The sequence below is a fragment of the Lethenteron reissneri genome, chromosome 56 (genome assembly GCF_015708825.2).
Source record: "Lethenteron reissneri isolate LAM-NWPU_2019-01 chromosome 56, ASM1570882v1, whole genome shotgun sequence".
NCBI lineage: Eukaryota > Metazoa > Chordata > Hyperoartia > Petromyzontiformes > Petromyzontidae > Lethenteron > Lethenteron reissneri.
In genome coordinates, this window is record NC_083834.1 from 7,503,624 (window position 1) to 7,526,779 (window position 23,156).

The 23,156-nt window shown below is 51.7% G+C and overlaps 1 protein-coding gene across 1 annotated transcript; it reads left to right on the top strand.

Moving 5' to 3' along the window:
• Positions 1-4,152: 4,152 nt before the first annotated feature.
• Positions 4,153-22,051, top strand: LOC133357063 (transforming growth factor-beta receptor-associated protein 1-like). Its single transcript, XM_061574812.1, has 13 exons — positions 4,153-4,946; positions 6,894-7,043; positions 7,807-7,930; positions 8,747-8,941; positions 9,959-10,113; positions 11,318-11,400; positions 12,316-12,729; positions 13,244-13,301; positions 13,564-13,707; positions 14,357-14,515; positions 15,988-16,186; positions 16,634-17,163; positions 18,242-22,051. Exons 1-13 carry the CDS (start codon positions 4,515-4,517, stop codon positions 18,413-18,415), a joined length of 2,817 nt encoding a protein of 938 aa, XP_061430796.1. The 5' UTR covers positions 4,153-4,514; the 3' UTR covers positions 18,416-22,051.
• The last annotated feature ends 1,105 nt before the right edge of the window (positions 22,052-23,156 follow it).

Here is a 23,156-nt window from a genome sequence, read left to right on the forward strand (position 1 = left end):
GGAAGGGGAGCAGAGTCCACACGGATATAAACGTAAGGCGTGGAAATGGGAGCGGGAGATTGGGGAGAAAAAGAATGGCAAATAAGAGGAAAATTATTTAAAGGGAATAGAAAAACTGCAGAAATGGTAAAAATAAGATGAGGACAGGGAGGAAGAGGCTACACAAGGTCCTCGAAGCTGCGACACGGAGCAACATGTGTTTTCGCAGAGGGCAGAAGGGGGTTGGCCACCACGGGAGTCATTTAGATCAAGGGTGGCACAGTCGGGTGTTTTTACAATCGGGTTTAATTGTCTTTTTATATTAAACCCGATCATGAGATTGTGAGAAATCCGGTTTAATTGGTTCTAATTGCAGAAGCGCACTTCTCAACGATGGGCTTCATCCATTCCAAGCTAAGGTACTCACTGGCGCCCACGATTGTGGAGAATCTCGTGTTCATCACGACCAACCTGCCCGCCGCATTCTACGACTACCCCGTGCCCGACGGCCCCCCCGAGTACGATAGCAGCACCGACGAGGAAGCAGCCCGAAGCCTATCAGAGTTTCGTATTCAATAAACCAGGTTTTAATTCCCTAAAATCGGGTTTAATTGTATTAAAGAAAAAACCCGATGCCTGCCGCTGGAAAAATCGGGTTTTTTCCACCCATGATTTAGATGCTTTGGAGAAAGATATAGAGGTGATATGGGAGAGATCAAGACATGTTACTGAGCGAATGTTCACTGGCCTTGAGAATGTGAGCTGATGCTTGATGAGCCACTGTTTTCGTGACTCTGTGAACCCTGAGTTGCCTCCCGCGGCCACCACCACGACCACCATCACCACCATCATCATCAGCAGCAGCTCCACGGCCCAGAAACAGCAGACCAGCCTCCTCCCCCCATTCGCCAGACGCGGGTATATTTAGCTATCGGTCAGTGTGTTTTTTTTTTCTCTGCAGGCTAAAAAGGTGTTGCTACCCAATAACACAACCGTGCATTTAGTGTCGAGGGTCCCTGGCGTGATGTCATGTTTGGCACACTGGGCTTACAATCCAGAGGTCACCGGTTCGATCTCCTGGCGCGACGGTTGAAATAATGGACAGACAGACAGCTTTTTTAAATCCTTTATATTAAGTTCACTTGCTTGCGTGCTTGCTTGCTTACGACCGTGCAAATCTTTCGGTCGTTTTTTAACCCACTTCCCGTGATCCAATCGAGCTGACATTTTGCACACAGACTCGTTGTGCGTGACAATTAATTTTCGTGAAAAAAAATTCTTAAATTTTACACTGTTTAGGGAAAAAATTTAAATATTTAATTACCAATTGCTTAATGGTGGCAGACAATCATCTGACCCATAGGTGGCAGCCATCTCAAGCCAGAGGACGAGAGGACTCTAGCCGCCACGCATATAAAGGATTTATAGTGAAAAACTTTGTTTTTACGGGTTATACTTGTTTTAAAATGCAAAAAACCTCTGTCCACCCAGCAAATATCCATTGGTAAACGCCACAGTTGACCGGCAGGTGGCGTGTGGTGGAGGACTGCAACGTGTGGCTGCGCCCACCACTTCCAAGACGTCTGATCAGCGTAGTAGAAGAGTAGGCCAAATACCCACTAGAGGTATTGCTAAATCTGGTTGTGAGAATTGTCGTTGGATAAATTGCGCGTTAAATCCTTGTACGCGTGACAATGTCATTGGCTGTGTTGGGGTAGTGGAGGGTTCCAAGTAACATTGATTTAGTGAGTTAATTTCGTAGCCTAACCCAGTGGTTCTCAACCGGGGTCCATGTGGAACCCTGGGGGTTACGTGGCAATGTCCCAGGGGGTACGTGATGAGATTTAGAAACGTGCGAAATTATATCAGACACGAGAATGGTGAATACTCATGTATGAATCTGGCAATATCAAATAACTGCTATCAAATGTGAATCAATATGGTAACCATGAACGATGTTAAATGCCTTTTCTAAACTTATTGATCGTAGTAGTAGGGTTTTACCCTTTAAACTGGTACAAAACTGACACCTTTATACAAGTCAGTTTTGTGCCAGTTTAAAGGGTAAAAACCTACTATATTTTGCCACTAGTAAAGGAGGTCTCATAGTGTTATTGATTGTAAGCAATGTTTGGTTTCTCAGAGTAAACAGCGAGCGCCAACAACATTACATCACGCGTGCAGAGCGTCTGTTGAATTTGATCGCTTGCAGTTACGAGCTCACAAATTGGACAATTGGGTTAAAATATCGATGTTCATTTATTCATTAATTTAATTTATCAGAACCATGTTGGGGTCAGGCCAGGGAGGGGGGGGTACTTGAAACGAAATTCAACAAGGGGGGGGGGTTGTACCAGGAACCAGTGGCCGAAACCCTATAATTACGAATCCCATTATATCGGCTACGGAAACCCACGAGTGAAGTGAGTGCACGTGAGGTTACTCTCTTAATGCCGCTAGCAGGGGTCGTCGGAGAGAAATTGCATGGCTGCACCTTCACCGCCCTTCTGAACTGGTGCCACAATAAGCGTAAGTTAATCGCCCCCATTGTCTTGAAGGAGGTCCTCCGTACATGCAGAGGAGAAGACATAACCAAGACACATTCGATAATTGGTTTTTTACCCTTCTCTCTGGCAACAAAACTGACACCTTTTTTTACAAGGAGTCATGTTTGCATAGACCACAATACCTGCAGTCATAATGCAAACAAAAAACATAACTCTGATAATGTATGTGCACTGTCCTTGAAGTTGATTGGTACACACCCGAGACAGCTTTCCTTAGAGCCTCGTCTCACATGGGTTGGACCAGATGACGCCAAAAGGCGCACAACTCAAAGACAATGTACCATCAGAGTATGAGAGCTCGGGGTAAGCATTTACACCATTGGAACCACATTTGCCAGTAAAAAATATGATAATTGATTTTTTACCCTTTTACCTGGCAACAAAACTGACACCTTTTTTTACAAGGAGTCATGTTTGCATAGACCACAATACCTGCAGTCGTAATGTAAACATTCCTCATGTCGCCTTAACAGACTGTTGGTGCACGGCACACCACGGGATGGGTGGCCAACAACACGTCCAGACGCCTTTGTCTCCCAAGTGGCGATGTTTACACAGCAACGCACCCCTATGCATGGTTGCCACCTTTTCGACCCAAGTTTGTCACAACTGTGCAATTTGACTGTTACAAATTTCAACGCAACACCCTGGTCCTCTATCAGATCTCGGTGACAAATCATACATTTCTGCCTCGCGAGAACACAACGGATGCCAACAAATTCCTGGACTATTCGGGTCAACCCCCGGTCAGTTGTCAACTCAAAAGTCTAACACCGTGCTTCATCTCCCAATTGAGGTTACTTCGAGGATTTGGGCGCTATACATCTCAACACGATAAGCCCCTTTGTTGGGCTATCATTTGTGTTAGCCAGGTCGCTTGTGAAAAATAAGTTAATACCTCAGTGGGCTTTACCTGATAAGATATAAAAAAATGATTTAAAGCTTTCGTGACTGCAGGGATTCACATTCTTGGTTCTTTCGGTAAAGTCACGTAGAAGGGAAATAATAAAATAATAAACAAGTGAGAATTGTATTGTTTGATATTTACTTTATTTTTTCCCTTCTACGTGACTTTACCGAAAGAACCAAGAGTATATAAAAAATTGCTTAGCTTTATCTGTTTTTTAAAATATTTATTTCAAGTGATTTGTTTACCTTTCCTATTCTTTCCCACTCCTATCGTGTTTTTGTATTATTTGTTGCCGCTCTTACCGGACATCTGTAAAACAACAACAACCCAAAGAGCTTTACATCTCATCGGCTTCCTCCTCCAGCCCCTAAATACAAACTCATTAAATTGATTCTAGATTTGAAGCTTTCGTGACTGCAAGGATTCATATTCTTAGGTTTTTTCGGTAAAGTCACGTAGGTAAAAAATTTAAATTAATAAAAATCACGACGCTTCGGAGGCAACACAAGCTTCCGTCTTCAGGTGGAACCGTCACAGCCCGACAGCTGTATCACGTAAATGACAAATGAGAAATTACAGGAGCTACCACTCCGTATATATATTAAAGTTGTCCAAACAGCACGTGGCGCGTCGTCGTCGTCACGTCCGGTAGAGCCGCACGTGACTATGACGTCACCCCCACCCCTACCACTCCCACCATCACAGCTCACCGGCCGTGTTTACGTTCCGTCTCGGTGACCTCCCCCCAACCCTCACAACCCCACCTCGCCGTGGCCTCGCGAAGAGCGGCGAGGCGGGCGGACACCGCGGTGCGAGAAGCCCTCGCCGCCATGCCGCCTCGAGCGCGCCGCGTCGGCTGAGCGCCGCGCCCCGCCTCGCGTCTAAGTGGCGGCGGCTGCGGCCTACCTCGCTCTCACGGGCCCTACCCATTTGCCTGAATGCCCTAACGGGCGAGGGGTGCGCCCTGCCCGGTAAGGCAGGAGATTAACCCCCCCCCCCTCCCCGACCCAAAGCTTCGCTTCGAACCAGCCCCTAGTCGTTCCCTTACAAGCCGCACCATGAGCGTGCGCGCATTTTCCCTCGTGCCCGTGACGGAGCGAGGCGACCTGCCGCCTGCGGACGCCGTGGTGAGCTTGGAGCGAAGCGGCGAGCGTCTGTACGCGGGCGCCGCGAGCGGCATGCTGCACCGCCTCGCGATGCCCGAAGGCGCCGCCCGCGCTCGCCTCGTCTGCTCGCGGCCGGCGCCGCCGATGCCTCAGGCGGGGTCGGCCACCTGCCTGCGCGCAGCCTCGGCGCTCGGGCACTTGCTGGTGCTGTGGGCCGACGGCTGCCTACGCGTCGTGGACATGGATGCGCTCGGAGACGCGGCCGTGAGCGGTGCGGCGAGGCTGCGCGGCGTGGCGGCGTTTTGCCTCAACGAGAACCCCGTCGGCACGGAGGCGTTCTGCGTGCAGCTGTGTGTGGCGTCTATGAAGCGCAAGGTCGTGCAGGTAAATAGGGGCGCGATGTTGGCGTACGCCGTGTGAGGCCGGCACTAGTGTGTGGAAGGCACTGTGCGGCCGGCGCTGTGTGTGGAGGGCGAGGGTGTTTGGTGGTCTTGCACGGATGTTGTGAAAACTCGCTTCCTGTGGATGTTGAGGAGGTTGCCCCGTGCCCCTGGCTCGTCCGGGAGAAAGCAGCACAGCGAGTTGATTCGTCGCCATCTGTTTGCATCTGTACGGGGATAGAGTGTTGCTCCCTTGCGCGCGTCGTTTTGCTCCGGGTGCTCCGGTTTCCTCCAGCGTGTATAGACATTCGTTTTAAAATGCAAACCCAATGCAGGACCCACTACGACGACTCAGTTTGGCGTTCCTGGATAAGTCAATCATTTTATTATTATAAATGAAACTGCGGGGTCACGTGTCACCGTTTACACGTGTCAATCAACTGCGAAAGGCGTCTGTTACCTGCGACCTTCACAATAAACCAACTTCCCCCTTTCACTGTCGTCTATTAACTAACTGGATCGATACAGAGGACAAGCCCAGCTTCCTGGTCGAGCCCCATTCATTCGCATGCTCGATATGTTCTATTTCGCCGTCGCTGTCTGTCGAAGGCAAGTGTGGGAGCTCACGTCTTTGTCAGCGTGTCGCAGTTGTCCACCAGCCTCTGAAAATGCACGACCCACCACTACCACGGTGACGACTGGTACAGCACAGTGGTAAACTGGGACTGGCTTGGACCATGACGTTTCCGCCCGACTTGGAGACGCATTTAACAACAAGTCGGTATCGCCTTGCATGCCGATCAGCTTTTGAGATTCGGGAGTGCGATATTCATAATTGTAAATGTTGTGGGTTTTACTCTCCAAAACACCGGTGTGCTGTACTGGGAAAGAATTGGCATGTTACTGGTAGGAACCTCCTGGTTACACCAGCCCACAGGGGATTATTGTGTCCGTCCGTTCGTCGTGCATCCAAAAATGGGAGGGGTGGGGCTGGGTGGGGAGGGGCTGGGTGGGGAGGGGTTGGGTGGAGGGTAGGAGGGGTGGGGCTGGGTGGGGAGGGGCTGGTCACCCCGTGGTGCCCTTATAAAACTCAATGTTTAACCTACTCACGCCGGCTTGTGCCCGCCCTCAGTCGGGCATATTTGCGGAATACACCACGCCGCCGTTTACCCCGGGCCATTGACCGAACAACCCAACGTTCCTACCAGCTCCCTCCGCAGGAATGTGTTTTGTTTACCTGACCAAATCTTCCTAATTGGCCGTGTCGGGTGGTGGCGGTTTTAACGACACAACGTTTTTATTTACGCGATCTAACCCAAAACAATCTATTATGGATATTCGTTATTTCCTTGTTTTTTTTCAGGTGTCTCCCCCAAAACCCCATTATATGCAGAACACGATATGTCGAGGACGCACCTTCATTTTGATGGTTATGTACATTCCAATTGAATAATTTGCATTTCCCACAAATTACCCAATTGGAATATGCACAGCAATGATCATTCGGACTGCGAAAAACTTGGCAAGGGCTGAGCGATGCCTTCTTAAGTAAACAAGCATAGAATACCATTGGAACCTCATTTGCCAGTAGCAAAATATGATAATTGTTTTTTTACCCATTTATCTGGCGCGCCTTTTGGCGTCATCTGGTCCAACACCATGTGAGACTAGGCTCTAAGGAAAGCTGTCTCGGGTGTGGACCAATCAACTTCAAGGACAGCGCATACATTATCAGAGTTATGTTTTTTGTTTGCATTATGACTGCAGGTATTGTGGTCTATGCAAACATGACTCCTTATAAAAAAGGTGTCAGTTTTGTTGCCAGATAAAAGGGTAAAAAACCAACTATCAAGCATAGAATAATAACCGTTTTCCTCATCATCACCGCAGCATCGTTCAGAAAGCTCGCCCCTTAAAGTTGCTCGTCTGTGCCATTCCGCTGCCTCCACAGATTTACCTGGTCCGCGGGGACCGCATTCAGCCACTGCGTGACCTCGCGACCCCGGAGCTGCCCGTTGCCGTGGCAGCAGACGGAGCCTTTGTGTGCGTCGCCATGACAACGCGATACGTGATGCTCAACTCCTCCACGGGAGCCTGCCAGGTTGGCCAAGAGCAATCGGCGTTGTTCATTTACAGCCATTTGCAGACACGCAGCAGTAGATTGATTATAGCCGATGATGATGAGTAGATATGTGGGGTGGAGCAGCAGCAGAGTTGCTGTCGCACTGATCTGTGAATCCAGTGAACTGAGTTTGATTTCCTGGCCATGGCTAATATTGGTTGTGAGTTATATCTGAGCCCATCTCTTTATCCACTCCACATTCCCCTTAATATTCTGGCTTACCACTCCGCACCACCTAATTTTATGCCTGTCTCTCTGATGATTCCATGTTCACCTTTCTTCTGATATGGTGTTGACCTTACTCATACTCTTAGGCTTTTTTCGGTAAAGTCACATAGAAGTAATGATAGAAATAAAATAATAAATCACGACGTTTCGGAGGCAACACAAGTCTCCGTCATCAGGTGTTGACCTTCTTTCAGCTTGTCTGCGATCGGTATCACTCTTGCATTTTTTCCCAACCCTTCACGTTATTATCGATTTGCACCATTGCCGTTGCTGTGCAAATCCACCATCGGGGGGTTATAAGGGTTGAAATAGATTTTTGGTGCTCGAACGTGACAAAAAATGGAGCTCGATTCGATTAGCGATTCCATGAACATTGTAATCAATAATTTATTCCAAAAAAAGGACCTACCGTCCTGCGTCACACGTGGGAACAGAGGTTTCAAGTAATAAATATATAAATGTTTATTGACCGGTTTCTTCGTTTTCTCATCCGCCGCCCGACTGCGCTGCCCAGGAGCTGTTCCCGAGGGAGCAAGAGGAGGAGGAGGATGAGACGGAGGGGTCGGGGGGAACCACCGCCCCCATCGTGAAGCGCATCGCCAAGGAGGAGTTCCTGCTCACTGGGCCCGGCTCGCTCGGTCAGTCTGCCCGCCTGATTCATCAGCCCATTGTGGCAACATCCGTTGTTGTACACTGTGCCGTGTTCCCTGCCTCTTCACCAACCCGCACTGACAAGCGTGGTGTGAAGTACAGTCGGCTCTCGATTATCCGGAGTAAGGTGGGGCCAGGCGAGGTTTGGCCTGGATAAAACAAAGACACGAGTAATAAAAAAACTTCGTAAATTGGGCTCTCCTTCCCCTCCCTCCCGTGCCTAACCCCTACAGACAAACTCCTCCTCCCCCCCCCCCTCCCGTGCCTAACCCCTACAGACAAACTCTTCCCCCCCCCTCCCGTGCCTATATAAAGCCACAACAGCAGATAATTTTTCTCACCTGAAGACAGCCGCTTGTGTTGCGACCGAAACTTTGTGTTTTCTTTTATTATTTTTTCTAACTACGTGACTTTACCGAAAGAACCAGAGTATGGATTCCTGCAGTCACAAAAGCTTCAAATCAAGATAAAATTAGGCTATTAAAATTATTGTTGCAACAACATGGAAATACTGTGATATATAGTGTATGATATACAGTCCACGATAATTGCTTTCTCCATTTGCCAGCATATACAGAGCAGAGCGAAAATTGCGCTGTCAGGAATCGCTGCGGTGCCTAACTTGCACAACAGTTGGTGGTGTGACTTTCGAGAGAGTGTGCAGCCGGTGCAATTGCACCGGAGCCCACAGGCCGAGGGTGAACCCAGATGCTGAGATATGAAGAGGTTGTTGGGTAAATTGGACCGGGTCACCGCATTGTATTCCTTGCCGACGCCAACCTACTCTTCGCCGCTGTCCGCAGGAATGTTCGTGACGTCGGAGGGTGTGTCGCGTCGGGCCCCGGTCCGCTGGGGTGATGGCGTGCGCGGCGCCGCGCTGGCACCGCCGTACCTGCTGGCGCTGGGGGCCCAGCTCCTCACCGTGCACAGCCTCCTGGACCAGCAGCTCAAGCAGAGCATCCCCTTCACGGGCGGGCACTGCCTCGACAGCCTGGAGGGTACGTTGCCCAACGACTCGTGTCTACGCCCCCACAGCCAAGCACCCACATCTTCCCCGTTCTTTCGACGGGTTGTTGACATGAACAACCGCGCCTCCGATCAGCATAGTTGGCTACGTACGTTTGCGAAAGAAGTTCAACATGCGTACGTACATCGTTCAGACTGTTAAGACAAGTGAGTGGGCTTGGGTAGGACACATCGCTAGAAGGGATGTTGGCTGTTGGGCGAGATTGAGTACGGGGTGGCAGGCGAGGAGTGGAACGAGTCCGAGAGGATGACCACTGGAGAAATGGAGCGATGAAATCAGCTTGTGGTGCGTGGGTGCCAAGTGTATTGAAGGTGTTGGAGTGAGTAAACGTGTTTCAGTGAGTGTTCGTGTGTCTAGAGCCTAATCTTTATTTGAAGCTTTCGTGACTGCAGGAATCCATATACCTACGTGACTTTACCGAAAGAACCAAAGAGTATGTCTAGAGCCTGTTTTGGTAATGCATTGCTGAAAGAGGACCACCCCACGGCCATGTGGATCATGGGAATAATTTGAGCACCGTTCATTGTGCTGGTCATTGTGAGTTGGTGAAAGAAAGGTGGCCGGGGCCAGTTCATGGGTGCCACGGTTGCGAGATGTTAACTACCTCGCCTGGTATACAGGAGGTCGTCGGTTCGATCCCGACCCTAACGCCTGTTGATTTATTTTATTTTGTTTCTATTAATTTAATTTTTTACCTACGTGACTTTACCGAAAGAACCTAAGAGTATGAATCCTTGCAGTCACGAAAGCTTCAAATCTAGAATTAAAGTGATACCAATTTTATCGACCCTGGAAGGATGATGGGCCGAGTCAATCCACCCATCGAGGATTTGAGCTCGCGACATTCTTATCGCGAGCTGCTCTCTCTACCCATTAAACACTTCCTCGCCAGAGGTGCTGGGTAACCGGTATTGTGCGCCCGATAGTACGGGCGTGACGAATTGGTTGCGGTGACGCCGGGGGGCGCCATTGCGTGCTCGCGGTGCAGGGAAGCTGCTGGCGTGCGCGGGCGGCCAGCTCTTCGCGCTGGAGCCGTGCTCGCTCGAGAGCCAAGTGGGGGACCTGCTGGCGGGAGGCCGCGTCGACCAGGCGCTGGAGCTGGCGAGGGCGTCGCGTCACACGATGCCCCGCGACCGCTACGCGGTGAGCTGCTCACGAGTGAACGCACCATCGAACGCACCATCGCACGAACGCACCATCGCACGCACGCGGCGACACGGCCGAGTGGTTGCACGCTTGCCCGCTCGCTCGTTGTACTCTGTTGAGCTTGAACTTCTTTCGCACCGTACGTAGCCAACCATGATAACACTGGTCAACACACTTTTTCTGGCATAAGGTATTCCAACGGTTTTAATGTAATTTTGGGGTGCTGATTCCAAATCTGGAATCAGTTTTTGTCTATCACATCAGGTTTTTGAGATCTCAAATATTGCATTTTCAATAAAAACTGCAGAAGAAAAATATTAAATAAATGTGGATATCTACATAAAATTATATTATAAACACACTATCCTAAAAATACAGCACCATATTTTAACACTAAAGGAGTCACTGGCTCGCAACAACTTGCAATCATATGTGACAGAGTTAATTTCGGGTGAAATCAATGAAAATGGGGTATGCCAATAGCATAAAAATGAGATGTGATAGTGCAAATCTGAGATCAGATTTGGAATCAGCACCCTGAAACAACTGCAAAGTCCAGGCCAGAAAAAAATGTTTTTTTTTTGTTGACCAGTGTAATCAGAGGGTACTCTCAGGTTAGAGCGCTCCGGTTTGTTGGGCTGCATATTCCTTCAATCTGCATCGACAAATGTGGCCCCCTTTAAGTCATAATTTCTCTCCAGTTTTACAGAGAAGATGCTGGAAGTTAGACACCACGTACTGATACGTTCCCGCTTGAATGCATATTCTTCTGATATATAAACAGACAAGGCTACGTGCATTCGACACATCCTTGTCTGTTTACATACAAGTACAATAGCCACCCTATATGTGTGTTTAAACGTTTCTAACTTAATTTGTCATTGTAATTTGATTTAAAAAATGAATCTGTCCGAGGCCAACTTCTGCGCATGGAAATGCATAATTTAACATTGGTTTAATTTTCGTGAAATATTTTCAATTCTTCACTCGGAGAACCCTGTAGAGCGGTAAATGCGCACTGCTCTGCGAGCCCGGGCACTCGACTTAAATTGTGGCGCGCGGGCAACATCAGTGACGAGAATAACTGAACCGGTTCCTGGGCCTCCCCCGAGGTCCACGCAGTCTGAAACGAGTACTGTGTGCACTTGCCCCAACATTCCGTTAAGGCTGTACGGGGATCGTGTGTGCTGCGCATTCCCAGTCGCTGTACGAGCGCGTGAAGCAGCAGGCGGGCTTTGTGGAGTTGGCGTTGGGCCGCCTCCCTGAAGCCACGGAGCTTTTCAGGTATCGGCAGTGCCGGATCAAGCTAGTGCGGGGCCTGTAGCAAATGTTTTAAAGGGGCCCTAAATAAAAAAAAATACACAAATATTAAAACACACATTTTTTTACTTGCATAGTAAAGTAATTGTATTTTTTCATTTGCTATACAGCCAGATAATACGACAAATCGCTAACCTTAAACACCAAAGTCATTCATAAAAGTTGAAGGCGGTATAGTACTATAGTAATAGAGCAAGTGTAGATTCACTGAACCGGAATTCATAGCTTGAAAGCATTTAGCACGGGACCCTTGAAATTGCGGGGCCCATAGCATATGCAACTTTTGCTACTCGGATAATCTGGCACTGGGTATCGGACAAACTGAGTTAACACGGGAACAACAACAACAGCTGAGTGGTTGCTTGACTTACGTCAGAAACACCAAACCCAATGGCGTAGCGAGGTTGGCGTCAGCCTTGGTGCAAGCGGTGAAATGTGCCCTCCCTCCCTGCCCAATTTATCCCCCAATTATTAATAGCCAAGAGCGGGGGCCCCTCCATCCTGCGAGCCCCCGGTGCACACTTGATAGCCACAACATTGGAGGCAACGCTATTGGAGAGGTTCCATGTTCGTCTATGGGTTCCTACATAAGTCTGTGGGCAGGGTGACGTAGTGGTAACACTAGTACCTCGCAGTAAGAAGGACCTGGGTTCGATTCCTGAATTGGTTGCCTTTTGCGTGGAGTTTGTATGTTTTCTGCATGGCTTTCCTCCGTGTTCGCCAGTTCCCCCCACAAGCAAAAAACACACACTATAACTGCTATTGGCCAAACATCCCAATCCTGACAATTCGGTGATGAAATTATTAATTGAATTAATGGTTGTTGCAGTTAACTATTAATCGAACGTGTTGTTAAATTAACGAATGGTGGCTCGACAGGAGCGGCCGCCTGGACGTGCGCGAGCTCGCCTCGCTGGTGCCCGACCTCCTGCCGCCCTCCTCCTCCTTCTCGCGCACGCACCCCCCGCTGCACCCACACGCCGACCTCACCACGCTCACCGGGGGACGCCCCCACCTCGCCGCCTCCGTCCGCCGCTTCCTCGCCTCCCGCCTGGCGGAGGCGCGCTCCGCGGGGCCCCCCGACTCGCGCGCTGTCGTGCTCATCGGCGGCGGCGGGGGGGCTCTCCCCAGCCCCCCCCCGCCCGGCCCGCCGGGCTGGCGGGAGGACGTGGACACGGCGCTGGTGAAGCTGTACGCCGAGGAGGGGGACGAGCGGCTCTTCGACCTGCTGGCGGGCGGCGACTGCGCCGCTCACTTGCAAGACTCTGCCGCTCACCTGGAGCGCCTCGGCAGGTGAGTCTTCTTGAGTCCGTGTGCGCGCGTGTGTTTGTTTGTGTTTTGTCGGGAGTGGGGAGCGCTACCAACCTGGCGACCCGGGTTCGATTCCCGCTCACGGCCAACACCAGTGACAATTATTTGAACTGATCGTCTTAGCCTCAAATCAGTACCTGGTGCGGTGTGTAAACGTCGCCACTGGGGAGACAAAGGCGGTCGGGCGTGGTGCTGGCCACCCACCCCCTCGTGTACTGTTGCGGCCATCATAGGAGCTCGCAAACAGCACTTGCCCCAACAGTCTATTGAGGCTACAAGGGGGATCTATTTCTTTGTCGTGGGGAGACAAAGGTGGCCAGGCGCGTTGCTGAATACACCATCACCTCGGGCGCCGTGCTGCTCTTAATAGGAGCTCGCAAACAGCATTTTCTCCGACAGTCTGTTTAATGCAATACGGGGGCATCTGTGCGCCTGCACACGAGTTGATGAGATCCCTCCGTCCCTGTGGTGGTTATCTCCTGCGTGTGCACTGCAGGTATTTTGCACTCGGTCTGCTCTACCACCACCATCAGCAGGACGACGTGGCACTGCAGGTGAGGCCTCGCGGGATTGAACCTTCGCACGCCCACTGGGTCCACCCGCTAGCCAATGCCGGATTATCTTAGAAGCAAAAATAGTTACATGCTATGGGCCCCGCGCTTTTTAAGGCCCCGCGCTAAATGCTTTCAAGCTACAAATTCCGGTTCAGTGATTCTGCACTTGCTCTATTACTAAAATGTAATGTCTTTAATATGCAAGTGAACAGCCTGTGTAAGTCTACACAGGGGGGATCTTTTGTCTTCGTGTTCTCACCAGTACTGGGTGCGAGTGGTTGACGGGGAGCTGAGCGACGCATCGCGGCCCGACCTCTTCTCATTCGTCGTCGACTTCCTGAGCTACTGCCCGAGCGCCAAGCTGGTGTGGAGGCACTCCGCCTGGGCCCTGCAGCGCAGCGAGGAGGTGAGCTCACCGCCAGCGGCGGCGCGCGCGGCACACGCCGAGCGTCGTAGCTGTCGAGTGTGCAGGCGGTGGTGCAACTGCACTGGGGGCCCATGGTGCTCGGGTGGGGGGGAGAGGAGAGGATGGAGGGGGGCTACGAAGTTGGGGGAGGGTAGGCAAAGGAGAGTACTGGCAATCGGTCGTGGGTAGCGTAGGGCAGCGTAGGGCTGCGTGGGCAGCGTGGGCAGCGTAGGGCAGCGTGGGCAGCGTAGGGCAGCGTAGGGCAGCGTAGGGCAGCGTAGGGCAGTGTAGGCAGCGTAGGCATTTGCCTGTGGTTTTGGAGGGGCCGGCAATGTCAAGTTTGTGGGCCATCTCGCTCGGAGTGGGTAAGCCTCATGATGGCCACGGACCGTTGGAAATGTACGTATATATGTTGCACTTCTTGCGCACCGTAACGTAGTCAACCGCGCTAATCGAAAATGAAGTTGCGTGTCGCATGAAGTCACGGTGCCGTGTGATGTGAAATCGCGGGCCGTTTGAATTTTAAATTGCGGGGCCGCATGATATGAAGTCACAAGCTGTAGGCTCCCCACCGCCTGCTCTGCACGCTTGACGACTGGAGCGTCGCCCGGTGCCGCGAATGAAACGGGGCTCCATGTTGGCCGCTCAGACAGGAGTCCACATCTTCACCAAGCGGCCGTGGCGAGAGGAGGGGGAGGCGCGGGGGAGCGAGGAGCTGTGCCCCGACGAGGTGGTGCGGTTCCTGGGCCAGTTCCCGCGTGCCCTGATGGCCTTCCTAGAACACCTGGTGCTGGAGAGGCGGGTGCAGGTGTGATCGCACGTCCACGGCTGTGTGCAAGTGTGCATGCGGTGACTCGTGTGTGGTGAGCGGCAGTGCATCGATTGGCGCGCTACGAACCTGGCGACCCGGGTTCGATTCCCGCTCACGGCCAATACCAACACCAGTGACGATTATTTGAACCGGGACGCAGTATATTGACCCACCATTGGTGATCAGTGATGACTAGTGATGATAACAAGTATAACCCGTAAAAACAAAGTTTTTAACTCTAAATCCTTTATATGCGTGGCGGCTAGAGTCCTCTCGTCCTCTGGCTTGAGATGGCTGCCACCTATGGGTCAGATGATTGTCTGCAGTATTAAACAATTGGTAATTAAATATTTAATTTGTTTTCCCTAAACAGTGTAAAATTTTGGAAAAAAATTTCACGAACATTAATTGTCTCGCACAACGAGTCTGTGTGCAAAATGTCAGCTCGATTGGATCACGGGAAGTGGGTTAAAAAACGACCGAAAGGTTTGCACGGTCGTAAGCAAGCAAGCACGCAAGCAAGCAAGCACGCAAGCAAGCAAGCACGCAAGCAAGCACGCAAGCAAGCAAGCGAACTTAATATAAAGGATTTAAAAATGGTAGTGATGATAGTGATGATGACTTTGCTGATGTAGATGATTGTGGTGGTGGTGGTGGTGGTGATGATGATGATGAAAATGGTGATTCTGATGAAGATACTAACTTTAATGACTGTGATGGCGATGGTGATGGTTTCATATGTCCGATGAAGAGAAACAATAGAGATTCAGTTCTGAGCTGATTCAGCCACTCAGTTGCTTTGTCTGAGAGTTGGGGAATTGCAGACACACTTACCTACCGAACTACCCACCAACTCACCCACCCATTATATTTATATTTGGGGAAGTGAAAAGTTTATCGCTGCACGGCTTGTTGTTCGAAGCTGCCAATCCAGTTTCACGCAGCCGTATTCAGGCAGTGTGGTGGTGGATTTACTGACGACCTGCGTGTTGTAGAAGCTGGGCAGTGTGGTGGTGGGTTCACTGATGAGCTGTGTGTTGTAGAAGCTGGGCAGTGTGGTGGTGGTGGCGATGGACTTGCTGAACAGGGTGTGTATTAGGCACATTGAATCCCAGGCGTTGGTTCACGCTGTGTCAACGCTGAAGTTCCCCTTGTGCAGAGTTGGTGCCGCGCATTTCCAAAGCGGCCGAGTTGTGGATCTCATGGCGCGGACGCGGATATTTGTGTTCACATCGTCGTCGATTGGAAGGAGATTTGGGCCGACATCCAATCGGTGCCGTCAACGGAGCAATACAGCATCGCGCCGAATATATCTGGCGGTGCGATATTTGACGGGACATGGTGGTGATGATGGTGATGATTTTGAAGATTGTGATGATGATAATGATGGCGGTGGTATTGACGATGATGTTGATGACGACGATGATGGTGGCGGTGTTAACTGTGATGATGGTGGCGACGTGGCCCAGGAGGAGAGGCATCACACGCACCTCGCCACACTCTACTTGGAGGACGTCCTCGACATTCTGTGCAACCATCAGCCTGACGACCACGGGGGGTCACCGGGTTTCACGGCGGGGTCACAGGGCGCCAAGCTGGCCGCGGCACGGGCCAAGCTGCAGCTCATGCTGCAGGAGTCGGAGCTCTACCGTGCGGAGTTCCTGCTCGGTGAGTGGTGGAGGTGGTGGTGATGGGTAGAGAGACACGGGGAGTGTGGGGACAGACACGGGGAGTGTGGGGAGAGGCTAGGAGAGTGTGGGGACAGACACTGGGAGTGTGGGACACGGAGTGTGGGGAGAGGCTAGGAGAGTGTGGAGGAAGACACACGTGCAGTGTAAAGTGGAGCCCAGGCAGGTGGCTTCATCCCTCGAGATGTTTGGAGTTAGATGGGGCCCAGCTCTTGACAGTGCTTGACCCCCTTTTAAAAGCAATCTCATGAAATACGCAATCTGGCCACCAAGCCTTTAATTCCCTATTTATATAATAATATATTGTCATTGTCGAAATACTGCTGGATAAACGCCTCCCTTCCCGTCCCCTCTACTCCCACCCTCCCCCCCCCCCGTCTCTCTGCTCTTCGACATCCTCTCCCTGTGCCCCTTCCCCTCCCTGCAGGGAAGCTGGGTGCCTCTCCGCTGCTGGCCGAGCGGGCCTTGCTGCAGGGCCGTCTGGGCGACCACGGCGGCGCCCTGCACACTCTGGTGCACGGCGCGCACGACCTCCCCGCGGCGCGCCGCTACTGCTCCCGCCACCCGGACCCGGCCCAGCGCCGCCGCCTCTTCCACCTCCTCCTCTCCGCCTGCCTGGTGCCGCCGACCGGGCCCTGCCAGTCCAACGGGCCGGAGCGCGGCGCCGCCCGCAACGGGACGGGCGCGGGGCCCGACGACGACGGCGCCTACGACGGGCACGACGGCGCTCGCCGTGCCGTCGAGACCGACGCCGTGGCCGTGGCGGACCTGCTGAACGGCGAGGCCCCCGAGTTCGAGGCGTCCGCCGTGCTGGCGACGCTGCCCGAAGGCTGGTCGGCGGGGCTGCTGGCGCCGTTCCTGCGCGCGGCGCTGCGGGGCAGCCTGCACGCGCGGCGCACCGCGCAGGCGCAGCGCGGGCTGGCGTGCGCACAGAACCTCGCGCTGCGCAAGGAGAAGGTGAGAGAATGTGTCCTTGTGTCCGTAACGGGGAGACGGTGCCGTAGCGGTTAGCCCGCTGGACTACTCGCTACTCACTAAGCACCAGGACCCCCTAGCCCCTACACACTAACCAATACCCCCTAGCCCAGGGGTCGGCAACCTACGGCTCCGGAGCCGTATGCGGCTCTTTACGGGCTGCTTCTTGATGATATGTACGTATGTACAGTATGTACTCAGATGCATTGCGGCTCTTGAAATACTGAATTTTTTACCGAATTGGAAAGAAATGGCTCTTCTTGTTATTTTGGTTGCCGACCCCTGCCCTAGCCCCTCACCCTAGCCCCTACACACAGCTGCTTACACGAGTCCCCGACACACTAAGCATGCTGGTCGCATTGTTAATGCGCACCATTTATTATGCTGCGCTCCGAACCTGGAGACCCGAGTTCGATTCCCGCTCGTGGCCAACACCAGAGACGATTATTTGAACAGGCCCTGGGCTTCTCCTAGATCGACTCAGCCTCAAATGAGTCCCTGGTGTGGTGTGTTAACATCGCCACTCAGGAGACAAAGGCGGTCGGGCGTGGTGCTGGCCACCCAGCCCTTCGTGTGCCGTGCCGGCCTTCATAGGTGCTCGCTAACAGCACTTGCCCTAACATTCTGTTAAGGTTTCTGAGGGATCTTTGTCTTGTGTGTCCATAACGGTGCGGGCTTTATGACTGTCGTAGAGATGATCCTGTATGATTCAAACTGTGCTAAAAAGTGGCATTGAGATCGGCTACCTACTTTATTAATTACCGGCCAAATTTATCCAAAGTTTTCCCAAAACTTGGAGACAAAAAACGAGAGCAAAAATAACTACTTTATTTACAAATATGCACACGCATTTTGCCCTCCCCTTTGGCTTCTGTCTTGCGAATCAAATACTTCCAAAGACGAGCGCAATTTCAAGCAGGTAGGTTTTGCGAGCGTCGTAGTTTTGGATGCGCGCAAGCGATCATCGTCCGTTCTCACTCGCCGTGCGGCGCTGTCCTCTGCCCATCCGTGCCTCCATCTGCCCCCCCCCCACACACCCACCGCCCCCCCCCCCCCGTAGGCCTCTCTGTGCCTGCGGCCCGTGGTGCTCACGGAGCGTACCATCTGCCCCATGTGCCAGGGGGTGTTCTCCGAACCCGAGTTTGCGCGCTACCCCAGCGGTGCGGTGGTGCACCCGGCGTGCGCCCGCCAGCGCTCGGTGTGCCCCATCACGGGCCACGTGTACTCGCCGTGACGGCGCCCACCCGCCCCGTCCGTCCGTCCACTCCATTGTGTCGTAAAACTTTAAAAACTATTGGCCAAGCCGCTGCTTGGCTGCGGCGTCGTCGGACCCAATTCGCCACGAGTCGAGGATTTCGCCAATTATTATTTTTTTTTGCGCGGAAACTTTGTGACAGAGCGAACAAGAAGACCAGGGCTTTAATGTCAGCTGGATCGGTTTGGGTCAGCGACCGGGGAAAAATGTTTCCACACCCGGCAACATCGCATCCAGGTATCCATCTCGCTGTGGCTGTGGTCGCTGGTCACTTGCACACCTGCTCCAGTCTGCCAGTGACCCGGAAAATATTCCATTAGGGGAATTAAGCCCTGAGAAGGACCCAACTGCGAATTCTACCCTGCCAAAAAATACTCGATTATGATGATGACGACGACGCGGGGCCTGAAGTCATGAATTTAAAGAAATGTCTCCCTCTTGGCGATGAACGGAAGGGTTTGCCCTCGCCGGAAACAAACCACGACCATATCCTCAATTAATGATTTTACTTTCCTAACCTTGGTTTTGCGATATATCCGCGAGCGACGTGTCGTGGGATCGCTCACCTGTGCATGCGGATGGGGGGCATGCCGCTAAGCGGTAGTCGCTGCTCGTAGGGACGCGCATATCATGAGAGCAGGGCTGGGGAATCTTTTCTTTGCCGAGGGCCAAATAGAACTGGCACATACATGTGGCGGGCAACAGCACTTGAAAAACACACACACCTTAGACATATATGTAATAATAGCGTACAAAAATAATTGAGGAACACCTATAATTTTAGAAACGCAGTGCTGCCAGGTGGAAAAATATTGCCCTCTAGTGCCCGATGAGATGCTTGCAGTAACAATGAATTGCGGGCCACTGTTCGGAGGTAGTTAGGCCCCTTTGGTGGCAGCCGGCCATATGAAACAAAGTAATGGGCTACGTCTGGGCTGCATCGGCCATAGGTTCCTCACCCCTGCTTATAAAGTAATTACCAGAGTGATTGTGGCAAATATAGGACAGACGTAGAGAGACGCAGCTCGCTGTCGGCTCATCGTGTTTTGTTTTATGATCGATTGCTACTGCCGTCCATTTGGTCCTCATCTGAAGAGGGGGAGACCCCTTGGCTCTGGCCAGCCGGCCTCCGCGAGCTCGGCATAGACCGTAGAATTGTCCGGCTCTTGTCGGCTCTGGCCTAGATGTGAACGTGACTCGTCCAGCTTTGCACGGCGTCGTGTTGTGTAGCGTCGTGCTGGATCGTGCGGCTGCAGAGAGTGGAGGGTGCCACCGTCAAATTGTGACCCCCAGGAGAAGAGTGATACGCCCGATTAATTATTAAGTAGACGTGTAATGACTCGTCGATTAAAATAGATTCATATGCTCACAGCACACGCTTAAAATTGCACACCTCAGAATTTATTGTTTACAATTTATGATAATTATATACTCATATCAGCGTGTAGTAATTGAAACAACGAGACGAAAAATATGCGGTAGACTATTAACAGAACAACGGTAAGAACGGGACAAAACAAAATTAATTCTTTACTTGAATCGTGACAGTATTCATTGGATCACCATGAAGGTGAATTGCCACGTGTCCTTTCTAGATTTGAAGTTTTCGTGACTGCAAGGGTCCATACTCTTTGGTTTTTTCGATCAAGTCACGTAGGTAAAAAATAAAATAAATAAAATCACGACGTTTCGGAGGCAACACAAGCCTCCGTCTTCAGGTGGCACCGTCACAGCAAAATTGCTGTATCAAGTGGGGAGAACTCTAAGAGACACGAGACTATGTCACATGTCCGTCACTCGGTGTTGAGCCGTGTGGTGACGAGACCAGGTGAGTAAGCTGTGCGATTTATTGCGGAATTGTGGGACTTAGGCGAGGGGGGGGTGGCTTATTGATATATATTTTTTTACCAGCGAGCCAAGGTAATGACAGGTGATTTGAGGTGCGTGTTGCTTTGGGGGCCCATGTTGAGTTACCAAGGGGGCATATGGACGGTTGCCCCCTTTCCAAAATCTTTGGGGTGCGAAGCTGCCCCCTGTGACCTATGGTCTCACAGCCATGACATGCAAGCCTGCTGATTATAGTTGACACGTAGCACACTCTTAATATGGTTGATAGGGTTAATATGACACTTTTCCTCCACGATGGCAGGGCTATAATTGGCATGGGTCCTCGTGGGAAGGAGAATTAAATGCCCGCCCTCTTAATTTGTAGCATGGCAGATCGCCCCTCTGGTCCGTGGGCACTGGTAGCTTCGCCACTGATGGTCACCCCACTTACGAACACGGCGGTTTGGATGTGGGCCACACGGCAGGACGGATGGCTGGAGCAAAACACTCGTCGGCTTTGGAGAGGGATAGCTGATCAGTGGCAGTTCAGGCGAAGTACTCTAAGATTGCATCTGTGCTGTATGTGTTTGTGTGCATTGGGGGGCTAGTACAATGTGGTAGCGCACTGCGCTACGAACCCGGTGACTTGTTTAATTCCCAGCTGTGGCTAACGGTGATAAGTGTATAATGCAGTCCTGGTCCTCCCCTAGATAGACTCGGCCTTAAATGAGTACAGTACCTAGTTCTGTGTGTAAATATAAACACTGGGGAGACAAAAACTCAATAATGAGGCTGCCCACACTACTCCCTCGTGTGCCGAGGTTACCTTAATAGGTGATCGCTAACAGCGCTTACCCCAATAGCCGATAAGGCTATGCGGGGGTATTTTGTGTGTGTGTGAGCAGGTTTGCTTGTGAGTTCATGGCATGTTACAAAAGAATGAGTGATGCGGAGTATGCGTGGCTGTGTAGTGTGCCCTTTGGTTATCTGTATGAACGTGCCTTGTCATTGTACGTGGGGAACTTTCACACCTCCGATTAGCACGGTTGGCTACGCAGAAGTTGTACGTACATAGATACAACTTGTTGAAGCCGATGCATCTCCCAGTAAATCCCAGGTAGTTAACCCATTACATCTGGTTCCGGCCCATCGCCTGCCACCTAACCCTGGCGCAGAACTGCTGTGGTGATGCCACTCGGTGGCGAATGGTGGCCGTTGTACATGCATGTGGTACACTCTTCATAACACCTGGTTCCGACCTATCACCTGCACCTAACCTGGCACACAGCTGCTGTGGTGATGCCACCCGGTGGCGAATGGTGGCTGTTGGAGATGCATGTGGTGCGCGCTTCACCTGGAATTGCGTCGGATCTCGGAAGCTCAGCAGGTTTGTGCCCGGATACCGCTTCTTGGGTCGATGACCACCGAGCACAAATCGGGTGTCATGGGGCTTGCGGGTCGGTGCTTGGCAGTAAAAGAGCGCAGTGCTTCCGTTCTTACACTCGCCAATCTTCCCGGCCTTATCCGACCACTGCCCAGCATGGTCAGGTATTGTCAAGTGACCCCACGACCCGCCCAGGTGTGGTGGAGGCCCTCATCCAAAAGTGGATTGATAACAAGGGCTCTTTATGTATGGTATGTATATACTAATGTATGAATGTGCATCTGTCAGGGTCTGTGACGATGGGCCAGTCCAAAGTTCGCAGAATTATTACATTCACAACGATATCAATCCTCTTCTTGGTTCTTTCGGTAAAGTCACGTAGAATGGAAATAATACAATAATAAAAATTTAACATAAAATATTCTCACAATGTTTCGGCCACAACGCAAGCAGCCGTCCTCAGGTGGAGAGCAGGTCTGTCGAGTAGACAGTCTGACAGACCTGCTCTCCACCTGAGGACGGCTGCTTGCGTTGTGGCCGAAACGTCGTGAGAATTATTTTATTATGTTTTATTTTTATTATTTCCATTCTACGTGACTTTACCGAAAGAACCAAGAAGATGAATCCCTACAGTCACGAAAGCTTTAAATCGAAAGATATCAATCGTCATCGATGTGTCGGCTTTCAGTTTCCGACCGGCTCAGCGGCGGCAGGGTGATCGGCTCGCGCTTGCAGAAGGTTGCGAGTTCAACTCTGACTCTGTTGGTTGACTCAGCCCCACGGCGTATTGGCAGCCACTTACACCCCCCCCCCGGGTCGGCGTGCATCACACGGCACCCGCGGTCTCGTCGCGTTGTGCTGGTGTAACGTGCGGGAGTAAGGGCGATTTCACCGGTTTAGCGCAAAAAAAAAACATTTGTAAGAGTCGCTGCTGTTTCTCCACGACTCAATTGCACGCTGCCTCCCAAGCTCGTAATAGGCATGTCCTCCTCGTGCGATTGCCCCCCCGCCAAAGGCATGCGCCCACAACAGCTGGCATGGGCGATAGAGCAAGGAATAAAATGGGGGGGGGGGGCGGTGCCAATTTCCATTCCTCTTCGTAGCCCAGCGTCTGGGCCCCCTTGGCGCAGTTGCACCGCCTGCACGCGCCACACCCCCAAATTAGCACGGTTGGTTACGTACGGTGCGAAAGAAGTTCAGCATACAACTGTGACTCAAAGCAAATTCTATATTCATCACCCCCCTTCAAGTTGTGATGAAATAATTCCGCAAACATTTTTACGCAATCTTGTATTTGTGTATGTGTGTGTATACGTGTGTGTTTGTATACGTGTGTGTGTGTTTGTAGGGGAGCGGTAGTGTAGCGGTTAGCGCGCTGCGCTATGAACCTGGCGACCCGGGTTCGATTCCCGCTCACGGCTAACACCAGTGACGATTATCTGAGCCGGTCCTGGGCCTCCCCTAGGTCGACTCAGGCTTAAATAAGTACCTGGTGCGGTGTGTAAACAT

Excerpts from the sequence above, each read along its gene's own strand:
- LOC133357063 (XM_061574812.1), top strand. The coding sequence starts at position 4,515 with ATGAGCGTGCGCGCATTTTCCCTCGTGCCCGTGACGGAGCGAGGCGAC. Across the intron at positions 7,044-7,806 it reads CCTCCACGGGAGCCTGCCAG|GAGCTGTTCCCGAGGGAGCA; the intron begins GTTGGCCAAGAG and ends TGCGCTGCCCAG. Across the intron at positions 12,730-13,243 it reads CACCTGGAGCGCCTCGGCAG|GTATTTTGCACTCGGTCTGC; the intron begins GTGAGTCTTCTT and ends TGTGCACTGCAG.